This window comes from Babylonia areolata, chromosome 26, assembly GCF_041734735.1.
Source record: "Babylonia areolata isolate BAREFJ2019XMU chromosome 26, ASM4173473v1, whole genome shotgun sequence".
Lineage (NCBI taxonomy): Eukaryota > Metazoa > Mollusca > Gastropoda > Neogastropoda > Buccinidae > Babylonia > Babylonia areolata.
The window spans coordinates 31,968,612-31,982,569 of record NC_134901.1 but is presented as its reverse complement, the minus strand read 5'-3'; the positions used below and the strand labels follow the sequence as shown (position 1 = coordinate 31,982,569).

Genomic DNA, 13,958 nt, shown 5'->3' with positions numbered 1-13,958 from the left:
TATTCTGTGAATATGCGTGTAATAAATACCATATTATGAACACAGTCTTTTTCAAAATGCTATATATTTTAAATTGGATAGAGTAATATTTGGCTCAGAAGTTTGGTTTTGTGCTGTTTATATGGAACCTGAGAGGTCTCATTTCACCAGGAATGCCTATATTGAGTTGGAGGCCTCCATTGCTCATCTGGGAATTGATAGAGTTTGTTTAATGGGGGATTTCAATTCCAGAACAGGGCAGCTAAATGAGATGCTTGTTAATAATTATCACGTGAATGATTATAGGGACTTTGACGGTGTTGGTTTCCCAGCCAGAACTCCGGAAGACAAGCAAACAAATAACATGGGCCACCGTTTGATCAGTTTTTGTAGAACATGTCAGCTTGCTATCGTAAACGGGCGGGTTGGGGCTGATGCAGGGGTGGGTAAATTAACATGCAAGAATGCGTCAGTGGTGGATTATGTAATTGGTTCACTGAATATGTGACAAAATGTGAAAGAATTTTGTGTCATGGATTTTAATTATTTGTTTTCTGATGTTCATTGTCCCATTACGTTGACACTTACGATGCCTAATATGTTGTTCAGTGCCCTACATGATGTTGCTGGAATACATGACAATAACAATAGTGTGTGTGTGTGTGTGTGTGTGTGTGTGTGTGTGTGTGTGTGTGTGTGTGTGTGTGTACTTCATTTCTTTTTTTCTTTTTTTTCTTCTTTTTTTTTTTTTCTTTTTGTTCATTAGTTTCTTTTTTCCCCATCGTTTCCCTTTTTAACTTTTATTTTTCTGGCATTTTCTCTTTTCTTTGTTTAAATTCCCCATATTTCTTTCTTCTTTTTTTCTTCTTCTGTCCTTGCTTCCTTCCTCAGTTTCTTATTTCATTGCTTTCTTTAACTTTTTTAACTTCGTTCCTTGCTTCTTCACAATTTTCCTTCTTATTCTTTCTTGACTTCCTGGGGTCAGCACCATCACCGCATTTTAAAACAAACGGCGACAATTTGGTGTTTACTAAGTAACCGCTGATTTGTCGCCGATAAACTGAATTGTCGCCGATCGGTTAATTGAGCTCCGCCAAACTGTCGCCCATGGCGACAATTCAGAGGAGGCGACAATTCAGCGGTGAACACTTGTGAAGACGAGCCAAAACAGACAAGACGTCGACAAAAATGAACATCGGGAATATGATCCTGAGTTCATCCCTGGCATAGAAATAATGAAACGGGGTTTTTTTCTAATCAAACGGAGCGTCCATTAATTTGCTGTGTAAGCTATTGAAAATAGTATTTACATCTGTTAAAGATGAAAGTTAGAGACAAAACAAAGCGGACAGGATTTTCAATTTATCAGTTCTCAGCCCCAGCACTCTGCACACTCATAGCACTGGCCCAGGTGGAATTGCCGATCAAATTAAGAATGATCACATGTAGAGCAACTAAGACACTAAATACGCCAGAAACATTTGTCATTACCCAATTTCCCAAAGCCCGTAGTAATTATGGTGTCAGAGCCAACCAGAAACCATGTAGAAAACGGTACACTCAAATAGCATTCACTCAGTCTATGACTCCCGTGAGATTCCCTTGATCATTGTATATGTATGTTTTAACACATACTCCACTACACGATCCATTACGTTAAAACAGAAAACAAAATGACACATTTGTATATTTTTGCATTTGAAAAATAATAAAACATATATCTGTGTCATTGGGACAGCACATATCATTGCCAGCAACAACTCATTCCTAAGTAGCATGTCAAACAACATTTTCACGTGAAAAGTGTTTCCACATTCTGACATATTGTTTCGGATACTTAGGGTCTATACACGATCCGGGACGAGCAGACTAACCTGTGATCAGAAACACCTTGTTGGTAAACTGCTCCATGATTCTCTGCCAACGTGACGACACGGTCGGGGTTAAAGTGCTTGAAGGGGTCAGGTGCCATTCAGGATCGTGTACATACCTTTCACGCGGTCTGTCTGATAACAGGAATGAGCAGAGACGGGTTACTCTTATCGTAAACCATTCCTTGAGTGCGTGCGTGCGTGCGTGCGTGCGTGCGCGCGCGCGCGCGCGCGTGTGTGTGTGTGTGTGTTCGTTATTTGTTTGGCATGGGTTTGGCTTAGTGCATAAAAATCCCCGTGGTACATACGCAGAGAAAGACAGACAGACAGACAGACAGAAAAATGTATGCAGAGAGACAAACACGAAAGTAATATTCGCACATTTCGTCAGATCCGGTGTAACAGGCCTGGCCAGAGTTTACACCCGTAAGAACTAGCCTTGGCCAGAGTTTACCCCCGTAAGAACTGGCCTGGGCTAGATCTTACCCGGGGTATAGTTTGGCCTAGGCCAGTTTATATCCTCTGGGCCATTTCTTACCCCCTCTCTTTTTCTTTGAAATACATTGATATTTGAAGAGTGCCAAGATTAACAAAATTAGAATGAAGGGTATGTGAACTGCGAGGAATATATTTCACACAATATTTATTACCAATGGGCTTTTATTCAAAACTGGAAAGTAATCAATGAACTTGTTACTTGGATAAAACTGTTGTATTATTTGCAATTAAAATTTTCCATATGGAAAATGTTTTAATTGATATTATCTTTGAACATGAAGTTAGTTCCTAGAGACGTTCAGTCGCTCTGATGTACAGTGATTGCTTTTGATGAATTATGCTTAGTAATCTTGAGTTGGAAATAGAGAGAGGGAGACGTAGTGGTACACTACGAGAGTTGCGGTCATGCAAGGTTTGTAATATGGCTGTGATTGGGGATGAGTTCTATTTTATAATGAAATGCACAAAGTACAATGACTTCCGAAACAAGCGTGTGCATGAAAAATATTTGTCTCCGAAGTCGGTTTTAATTTTTGTTTTTTGTTTGTTTGTTTTTTGTTCATTGGAAGCAGATGGAATTTGTTAGCTATAAGTACGTTTATCAAATTTGCACATTCAAATGCTAATTGCTATTTGAAACATATTTGCGTTTTCTTATTAAGTTATAGTGTTAAGTATTTGAATGTCTTTTTTGGGCGTATCATTTGATAGCAGTCCTCCATAAGCAACTGGAGTGAAAGGATGAATAAAACTTTAAACTATATATATATATATATATATATATATATATTAATAGATAATGAACATGGAAGAGAGAAGAAACTGAGAAGAGAAACAAGAAAGAAAAAGAGGGTATTGAGGAAAGGTATCTCCACTAAAAAAATCAGACCAAGAACAAAGACAAAGAACACTCTCTCTCTCTCTCTCTCTCTCTCTCTCTTTCACCCTTTATTGTTGTCTATAAACCTTTCATTCACGGTTTTCATGACATCTGATTCTGATTCTGATTCACACACACACACACACACACACACACACACACACACACACACACACATACACGGATAATTCGGGGGGTTAGCTTTTTGTTCCCCTAGGTCTATGTTCCCCAGAATTTTCATTCAGCCAGCCACAAGATCTTTCAGGACGATATCCTCCCAGGTCTATGTTCCCTCAGGTCTTTGTTCTCCCAGTCTATAACCCCCCGGGTCGATATTTCCCCAAAAACGTTTTTGGTAGGTCTGTGTTCCCCCAGGTCCATATCACTCCAGGTCTATGTTCCCCCAGGTCTGTATCCGCCCCCCACCCCCCGCCAAGTCTATATTCCCCTAAACATATGTTTGTTTAATCATACATACACTTTTGGGTGCTTGTCAGCAGTGGTCAGCAGTAGTCAATGGTCAGCAGTCAGTAGTGGTCAGCGGTGCTATGTGGTGGTCAGTGGTCCATAGTGGTCGGCGGTGGTCACCAGTCAGTGGTGGACAGCGGTGGTCTGTGGCGGTCAGTAGTGGTCAATCATGCTCACCGGTAGTCAGTAGTATGTAGTGGTCAGTGGTCGTCAACAGTGGTCAGTGATCTGTAGTGGTCAGTGGTGGTCAGTAGTTGTCCGCGGTTAATGGTGGTCGGTAGTGGTCAGTATATAGTGGTCAGTGGTTCTCGGCGGTGGTGAGTGGTGGTCAATGGTGCTCTGTGATTGTGGTCAGCAGTAGTCAGTGATAGTCAGCGGTCAGCAGTGGTCAGTAATGGGAAACGGTGGTTATTAGTGGACAGTGATGTCAGTGGTTAGCAGAAGTCAGTGGTCAGTGCTGGGCAGCGGTGGTCAGTTATCAGAAGTGGTCAGTGGTCAGAAGCGGTCAATAGTCAAAAGTGGTCAGTATACAGTGGTCAGTGGTTGGTTCTGGTCGGTCAGTGGTTAGTGGTTGTAAGTGATCAGTGATGCTAGTAGTCAGCTGTGGTCAGCTGTCAGTAGTGGTCAGTGTTGCTCAGCAGTGGTCAATGGATGTCATCGGTGGTCAGTGGTCAATAATGGTTAGTGGTCAGTATATGGTGGCCAGCAGTGGTCAGTGGTTAGCGGTGATCAGCAGTACTCAGTGGTCAGTGGTGGGCAGCAGTGGATAGCGGTCAGCAGTGGTCAGTAGTAGTCAATGGAGTTTAGTGGTCAGTAGTGGTAAGTGGTGGTCACTGGGTAGCGGTTGTCAGTGATCAGCAGTGGTCAGCAATGGTCAACGGTCAGTGGTGGTCAGCAGTGGTCAGTTTGCAGTTAAAGAAAGAAAAAAAACCCAGAACGTCTTGATAATGCACAAATATGTGACAAAACAACACAATCTGAAGAATTTGACGTAGTGGTCAGCAGAGGTCAGCAGTGGCAAGTAATGGTCAGTAATGGCCAACAATATAGTAAAATCCTGCTAAAACAGTGCAATATTGCATACAATGTGATGCAAGCTGAACTCTGAGAGTGGTCAGTAGTGGTCATGCAGCGGTCAAACATCTTCAAAGACATAATGTACTAATGTACAAATGCGACAACATAATGCAGCCTGAGCACTCTTGAACTGTGATCAACCTGTGGGGGAACATAGACCTGGGGGAACTTAGACCTAGGGGAATATAGACCTGGGAGAACTTAGACCTGGGGAAACATAGACATGCTCCCCTGCACTGCATGCCAACTAGGTCACTGCTAACCTCTCTGATGTTGTCTGAAAGTGAGCATGATGTGAGCGGGCGTGGCATGGCATGTGTCTGTGGATGGGTGGGGGTGGTGGTGCGTGTGTGTTTGTCTGTGTGTGTGAACATAGACGCTAGCGACAAAAACAGGATTGCCTGAGTCAGCGCCGCCTTTGCGGGGAGACTCTGTGAGAACGTCTGGGAGCGGAGACGACTCAGCTCTACCACTAAGCTGAAGGTCTACTGTGCAGTGGTCCTTCCCACCCTCCTTTACGCCAGCGAGACCTGGACTGTCTACAGCAGACACGCCAAACAGCTCAACCTGAGCTGTCTCTACAGACCCCTCCACATCAGGTGGCAGGACAAAGTCCCCGACACGGAAGTCCCGGAACGAACTGGTCTCTGCAGCGTCTAAACCCTTCTGCAGAATGTCCAAGCCAAGTGGGCTGGACATGTGGTCAGAATGTCAGACAGCCGACTGTCTAATCAGCTGCTGTGTCAGGGCAAGCGCTCAGTTAGAGGACAGAAGAAACGCTACCAAGACTGCCTCAAAGCGTCCCTCAAAGTCCTGGGCGTCGACATCAACACGTGGGAGACACTTGCTCTGGACCGTCCAGCTTGGCACAGCATAATCACCACAGAAGCCTGTGCAGCTGAAGCCAGGCACATCACCGAAGCGCACCGAAAGCGTGCTGTGCGAAAGGCCCGAGCAGCATCCACTGCCACAACAGCACCCACTCACTTGTGTCCCACATGTGGGGGAGACATCAGGGCCCGGATTGACCTCACCAGTCACCTCTGGAGCCACAGCCACCGATCTTCCATCTGATTCTTGAAGCCATGGTCATCTTCGAATCCGAAGGACGAACATCATCGCATCACTTTTTTGACGAACATCATCACATCACTTTTTTGCATTAACTGCAAAGTGGCTTGAGCGTTGGAAGGAGTTATATAAATTCCCATTATTATTATCATCATCATCATTAATATAAATGTGATACAGACTGGTTGGGTGAGCGAAGTGTACACATGGGGTATATTCCAGCCAGGAGGGGTATGAAATGGCCTTGGCTACTTCCTACCCGGGATAAGAACCAGCCAGGGATAGGTTTCGTCCTGTAACACTGGTTTTCATTTCTGCGAGGGAATGCACTGTTTTACGGAATAAACCATTCTAGTATGTAAATCGATATATTTTTCCTTAATTTTTCGCTTTAAGTATGTTCTTGTTGTTCTTGTAGCTTATAGTCCAGCTTAGGGGGTTAGGGGGTGCACGGGAGGGGTAGTACCTCTAGAAAGGGGGCTTGTCACGCTCTTCCGGGAGTGGTTCGTCCTCTATTGGTCCCCACCGGTACCCAGCTCTCACCTATGGGTCCTAGAAGCTGCTAGCATGCGGCAGCGCCCAATCCCCGGGCAACGGCTTTGACAGGCTGGCTAAACTAGGTGAGGGTAGCCGACGGGTCTCAAACCCTCGGTGAGTTAGGGCTTGTCTACGCAAGCATGTGAAGACTGGATCCGGCGGACTCTGCGCCTGTTCTTACCCAATACACTATAATGGCTCCTTAACTGACGTTCAAAAATTTAACATTTAAACATCCTTTTTTAAAGGGCGATAAACCGATTGCGGTATTTGCAGTGAGAACGCTATTTAAATCATATTATTTTGGTGTATCTTGGGCATTCAAAAAATCTTTAAGGGCAATTTAAAATTCTTTTGAAGTCCGCGGTAAAGGAGACGTGGCTATCGCCGCAGTCACACTGCAACATTTAGCCGTTTTTGACTCACTTGTGTAAACAAAGTGAGTCTGTTTTAACCCGTTGTTCGGTTTGTCTATGTGTGGGGGGGGGGGGGAGGGGGGGGTCTGTGTGTGTGTGTGTGTGTGTCTCAAGTCAAGATTTCATGATGGTAAACTGAATAAGCAACAATTGCTGTTTTACATCAAGCCATCAATGAAAATAATAATAATAAAAAATAAATAAATAAGAAGAAAGAGAGAGAGAGAGAGAGAGAGAGAGAGAGGGGGGAAACATGCAGATGAAGAGCAACAATAACAACAAAATGCATAAATAAATGTGTGTGTGTGTGTCCATGGTAAACTTTAACATTGCCATTTTCTCGGCAAATACTTTGTCAGTTGACACCAAATTTATTATCTAAACTTGACCACTGTAGGTGGGCGGGAACATGATTAAATTTTGATTTTTAATAATTATTTCTCACACATTTGGCCATGAGAGAGCGCCTTACAAAGATCCGCAAGGCATGAGCAAGCGAGGGTTACGCAAGCGCGGTGTAAGGTTTCGCCAGAGGAAAGCGTTTAGCGCGGTACAGTACTTGTGGCTGACTGCTGCCGCGCTGATCCTATTCTATACCTCCGTTAGTAGGTCACTGCGGCAAATGACAGATACCGTACAGAAAATAAGAGAACTCTTTGGGGTTAAAAGGAAACAAAATTTTTAATTTCATCTATTACATACTAAATAGGTAGAAAACGCAAGTTTGCTTTTATGAATGTTTTCCAGTTTCTTACCAGTCCTGATATTTCATAAAGAATGAAATTGGTATTATACCGACTGCAAAGGTGAATCTACAAAGGCAGCACGGAATCATTTAGTTCGCAGAAACAATCATGTTGACATTTTACGCAGTGCACAACTTGGAAATACTTCATGCTCTGCTTATTAACGTGTAGTATATGAATATCTCAATACCTGTTAACTAGGTTTGTTTCAATGAACATTGTCAGAGCACTGTCCAGACAATTAATTCAGAAAGCATGGAAGGCAGATGATGGCAAAATCGACCAACATCATGTCTTGATGTAAAAAGAACGGTATGAAATATATTTTTTTCTTTGGAAATGAAGCGGTATTTGCAAATGTGGCTCACGAACCCTGCCGCAGTAGACACGTCGGTTTAGCATGGGAAAGAAAATATATCTGGCTGGAGTATGAAATTGGCAAAATGAAGTGCATCAGATAGTCATGAAGGGCAAAGACTGCCTGGAAAATGAAAATGGGTCAGTCTCCAGAACTTTGTTGTAAATGGGGGTCTCTCAGTCTGACTCAGTATAAACATGTGTTTACAATGATTATTCAAATGTTTCACATGTTATCAGGATTCCAATTCATTAGAGAAATGTCTGCAACAATTTTGTGAGAATATGGTTTGTTCTTGTGTCTTAAATGTGTTGAAAATTATTAAAAACATCCAAATTTCGGCGCCATTTTGTGACATGGAAATGTGTCTAAACATGAAGTGGTCAGAAACAAATAAGTACAAACCTGATTAAGATCCAGTACATACAGACCTGATCTATATTCATTCGTTGTGATAATAAAACATTGATCATCAGTAAAAATGGTACATTAAGTTAGAAATATTACGCAAAAAAACCCCGCGTGACAGACGTAAACAACCCGTTCCTCTTGATGTATTTTTATTTATTCAAAGACAAGCACATTCATGAATACACTACACGTTCTTTACTTGCAACAGGTGGTCAACACATCTACCTTCTGCAGCACATACACTCATTTTCTGAAAAAAAAAATTACTGTTTAACTATTTAAATGCAATCGACGTCGCATATTAATTTTCAGTTCCGCTTTTCTGTGTTACTTCAGTGCATGTAAACAACCCAATAAAAAATATACATGTAAACAAATTTAGAACTGTTTCCACATAAATCATGCGGATTCATCGCGGGAAAGCGTAAATCGGTTTGACAAACACCCTTCAATCGTGTGTGTTTGAACACAGATTCAGAGAATGTGTTGTTTCTGACAGCGTGCGAGATGTACATATGTTACACGGAAATCTCCGATATGTTCATTCGCACCCCGTGGTTGCTATATTAAAAAACAACAACAACAACAAAACTGTGTATGTTAATTTCGTCGTTGTTATGGTTTGTTTGTACATTTATCTCTGATCCGATTAAGTTTAGACACAATCACTGTTTCTGCCACATGGCGAGATGTGGTAATATACGGATACTGGCGTAAGATTTCGAACCAAGTCAACGTATGTAGTTCAGTAAGACTGTTTTCAGTTGAAGACTTGTTGCATCAAAAGTTCCAAACAAGAAAGTTCAAAGTAGAAAATCACCCCCTTAAATTACCTTGATTTTGGTTTTTGCTGTCTGGTGAAACTTTATCACGAAATGATGTAAACTAGTTTATCAGTTCACAAGACAGACGAAGTGTGGAACGAAACACTGGGGAGAATTGATGTGAAAATGGAGTGCCTACAGTGTTTCTGAAAAATAAAATCAACCAGGGTGGGGGAGTTAGTTTAGGTATTTTGGGTTCCATGTTACATATGTCATAAGGTTTTAGGTAATCATTAATAAAATACATAATTTTGCAAGGCTTTGTTTGAATGCATTGCATTGGCTAAGGATCGCATGATACATTCATTACTATCATTATTATAAATCCAGTAATTCAAACATCTGCGTCGGGAAAGTTAGTTTAGGTAACTTGGATTCAATGTTACACGTGTTACAAGAAAGTTTTACATAATCATTTGTTAAAAAGGGTAGTGGTAGGGGTGTAGGGGGAAGGAGAAGAAGGTGAAGAGGTAGAGTAGGATAACAGGCAGAGGATAGGTGCACAATCCACTCTCTCCTCGTACCACAGCAGGGTCTTTTAGAAAGATGAATTGAGGTGTTCATTTCTCTAACTTAACAGAACACAGCCCCCATGGTACTGTCTTGACCGTCTGGCTCTCCTGGCCTGCTTCAAGGAAGGAAAAGAAAGAAACCTCACTTGCCTATTCATTTTATCCTCTTCACAAGCTGGCACTGTATGCAAACTATCTTCCAACCCAGAACGTTTCCAATTGGCTGAAGTTAACAGACCAATCTGGGACCGACAGTGCTAGACTTGCACATCAGCACTTTCCTCACAGAACCCAGCATTGTCAAGGAGAAGGGGAGGGGGGGGGTGATGAAAAGAGGAAGGGAAGGAGGAGGAAAGATCGCCCAGCCCTGATTCTGTTCTAAACAGCTCATGATAAACACACCACACCATGTGGTGACCATTGAGGCAGATGCCATCCTGCCAGAGATCGACATGGGGGGTAAGGAGGGGGGTTGGGGGTGGGGGGGGGGGGGGGGAGGACAGGGTTGAGGGTGATGAAAGTGGAAGGGAAAAGGGCAGGGGAGTGTATAGGAAGAGAATGGTCAGAGGAGATACCATCTTTACTTAGTATTTCTTGATAACTTGCTCCCTCTGCACTTGGCCAAGGGAAGGGGAGGGGGGGGAGGGAGAGAGGGTATGGGGAGGGGTGTTAGTGGGGATAGATGCCATGGAATGTGTGTGTGGGGGGGGGGGGGAGAAGAGTAGGGAGGTAGGATGGAGGGGTCCATCAGTGAGCAGTATGTCTGAGAAAATCCCATGCTTCCACCATAGGCGCCTGACACACTATAACATCCACCCCTTGCTTTTGAAAGCAATGTCCTCATTGCTGCAGATCGCATACCAATCAGTTGCTTCATGCAAATGGTGAGACAAATTCTCCAACAAAGAGTATTAGCAAAACATTAATACATAAGGATCTTACAGGAATCCCTGTCATCATACATTATCTGATATATGTCACCCTTACATACTGCAAATAAATGCAGAACATTGTCAACAACAAAAAAGCAATACCTAAAAACCTCCAAACAAGAAAGGCCAGTATAGAAATTGTAACTTAACAGACTGAATAACCATAAAACATGAAAAGCAGCATTAAACTTCCAGCTAAAACACCACCCTGTACGTGAAATACCAGATCCACTAGCAGGCTACAGCAGCAAGTCTACTCACTGAAAGGTGGTTCACATTAGTCTTGTACATAGCGCTACATTTTGGGAGTATTGATCCTGTCAGTCTCCCATCCCAGTTCCTATCCATTTGAGCCGACATTCTAGCATCTTTTGAGCCACAAGTCATGTGCATTTCAGGCTTCAGATGAGACCTGGTGCTAGTCTCACACAAACCAGTGCACACTGATATGCGTGATGGTCTGGGAGTCTTGACTGCAGCTTGGCAGTCTATGTCATTCTCCCTCTTCCAACATTGACCAGGAATCCCTGGATCAGGTGGCATGGGCAGCAGCACCCATTCATCCCGGCATGGATCATCACCATTGCAGTCACCTACTGAATGGCTCTTCATCAGTTTATCTGAAATCCTTTCTTCCAGTTTGTGATCCCATCCCTTGAGACCATTGTGGAAGTCTCTGTGTATTTCATTGTGGGAAACCTTGCTCTTTACTTTGGGGAAATCCTTACCCTTGTTGTGGTTTGGGGAAATCCTATTCCCCACTGCTGACTGGATTTTTCCTTTCCCAACTTTCTTCTTTTTCTTTTTGCCCACAGCCCTGTTCTTAACTAAAACCTCATCTCTCTGACCAACTAGACCTGACACTAGCCCCTGCATGGACCTGAATTTTCCCTCTAACAACAACAGTTTGTCCCCCAGTTGTGCCATCTGTTCCCTGGCCTGTTGCTGTTGTTGGTCCTCTTCCAGCTCTCTCTGCAGCCTCGGGGCTTCATCTCTGGCCTGGATGAAGGTGGTTTGAGGCTCTTGCCTCACTACCTGGCGCAGCTCCCTTTTCAACAAGGCGTTCCGGAGGCCACTGATGAAGTGGTCCCTCAGCATGTCAGCGGTGAGGGCCCCAGTCATCTTCATCTGGATGGTTCTCTCCATGCTGCGCAGAGCATGAGAGTAGTCCATGATGGACTCCTCCGGCTGCTGTACCCTGCTGAAAAGTATGGACAGTAGTGTGGTGACACGCCGAACACCCCCAGCAGAATGTCGGTCACCTTCTCTGGGGTGTTGGTGTCCTCCAGGTCCCGCAGCATCAGCTCCCTGCGTGCGGTTCCCTGCAGATGGCTGTAGATGAAGTATGCAGCCATCTCGTCTCCCATGGGGTATGTGGCCAGGACCCTCTCCGCCTCAGTGACGAAGTCCTCAGCCGACGTCTCGCCTGGCTCACCAGTGAACACTGGCAGTGTGGGTGCCGCACACCACTGCATGGGTGACTGCTGTGCTGTGGTAGTAGACATGGTCATCCTTGGGCTGGGTTGGGCTGTGTGCTGCTAAAGCTAAGAGACACCTCACCTGCTGATCCTGTCGGCGACGCCAAGTTGTTAAAAAGGGGGTAGTAGTGGTGGGGGTAGGGGTTGAGTAGGGGTAGGTGTAGAAGGTGAAGAGGTAGAGTAGGATAACAGGCAGAGGATAGGTGCACAATTGAGGGTGATGAAAGTGGAAGGGAAAAGGGCAGGGGAGTGTATAGGAAGAGAATGGTCAGAGGAGATACCATATTTACTTAGTATTTCTTGATAACTTGCTCCCTCTGCACTTGGCCAAGGGAAGGGGGGGGGGAGGGAGAGAGGGTATGGGGAGGGGTGTTAGTGGGGATAGATGCCATGGAATGTGTGTGTGTGTGGGGGGGGGGGAGAAGAGTAGGGAGGTAGGAAGGAGGGGTTCATCAGTGAGCAGTGTGTCTGAGAAAATCCCATGCTTCCACCATAGGCACCTGACACACTATAACACATTCATAAAATCTATGATCCATTGTTATCATTATGATTATTATTTATATTCCACGCTAAATCGATGTCTACTGCACCAGGGTTCGTGAGTCACATTTGTAAGTACCGGTTCATTTACAAAGAAAAACATGTATTTCATACCATTCTTTTCACATCAAGACATGATGAAAATATCATTATGATTATTATTTATATCCCACGCTAAATCGACGTCTACTGCGCCAGGGTTCGTGAGTCACATTTGCAAATACCGGTTCATTTCCAAAGAAAAATATGTATTTCATACCTTTCTTTTCACATCAAGACATGATGTTCAATTTTGCCATCATCTGCCCTCCATACTTTCCCAGTTTATTGTCTGGACATAGCGCCGATAATGTTCATTGAAACCGAAACGGGTTAACACATATTTAGATATTCATATTCTACACATTAATAAGCGGAGCATGGAGTATATCCAAGTTGTGCATTGCGGAAAATATCAACAAAATTGTACTTACGAACTAAATGATCCCGTGTTGCCTTTGTAAATTCACCTTTGCAATCGGTATAATATTGATTTCATTCTTTATATGTCATGAATTGTAGGAAACTGGAAAACATTCATAAAAGCGGACGCAAAGGTAGGAAACTGGAAAACATTCATAAAAGCGGATTTGCGTCTTCTACCACTTTAGTACGAAATACATGAAATTGAAAATGTTTGTTTCCTTTTGACCCGAAAGAGCTCTGTTCCTAGCTTACTGTTCAGATTCAGTGACCGGCTCACAGATCAGCATCAGCGCGGCAGCAGTCAGTCACATGTACTGTACCGCGCTGAACGCTTTCCTCAGGCGACCCCTTATACCGCGCTTGCGTAACCTTCGCCTGTGCTTGCCTTGCGACTCTTTGTAAGGCGCTCTCGCACAGGCAGAAGTAATGAAAATATTCGATTCTGGACATTAAAAATCAAAATCTACTTATGTTCCCGCCCCCCTTTTGTGGCCAACTTTATATCAGTGTGATCAGTATGGTTTATTCTATTTTATCGTAAAAAGAACGGTTTTGTTGCAGACATTTTGACCTAACGCAAATTTTAATCTAAATTTCCTGGCCTATAGTATTTTCCGAAAAAGACCACTTGGGCGAATGAACATAGTGAAAGCCCTGTACACTGAGAGTAAAACACACAAGCTTTTTACGTATTGAGTATAATTTCAAAATGTAATGTTTAAGATGAGAAAGATCAGTTTAAACCAAATTAACCCCCCTAGCATTAATTACAGATTAATTTCCCCTTTTTTTTACTATCTGCAGCAGACATGCACCAGAAATATAACTTCCATGCTTCGCAAAAGAAGTTCCTGTTTGAACAAAAAATTATAAAAATGACTGCTCCTGTTGT

General features: G+C 43.4%; 1 protein-coding gene across 1 annotated transcript in view; it reads right to left on the bottom strand.

The window, feature by feature from the left end:
- Nucleotides 1-13,958, bottom strand: part of LOC143300719 (2,5-dichloro-2,5-cyclohexadiene-1,4-diol dehydrogenase LinX-like) — an 86,759-nt gene that overhangs the window by 62,515 nt on the left and 10,286 nt on the right. Inside the window, exon 2 of the mRNA XM_076614597.1 lies at nucleotides 1,854-1,985. Coding sequence (XP_076470712.1) covers nucleotides 1,854-1,890 — 37 coding nt within the window. The 5' untranslated portion in view covers nucleotides 1,891-1,985. The remainder of the gene's footprint in view (nucleotides 1-1,853; nucleotides 1,986-13,958) is intronic.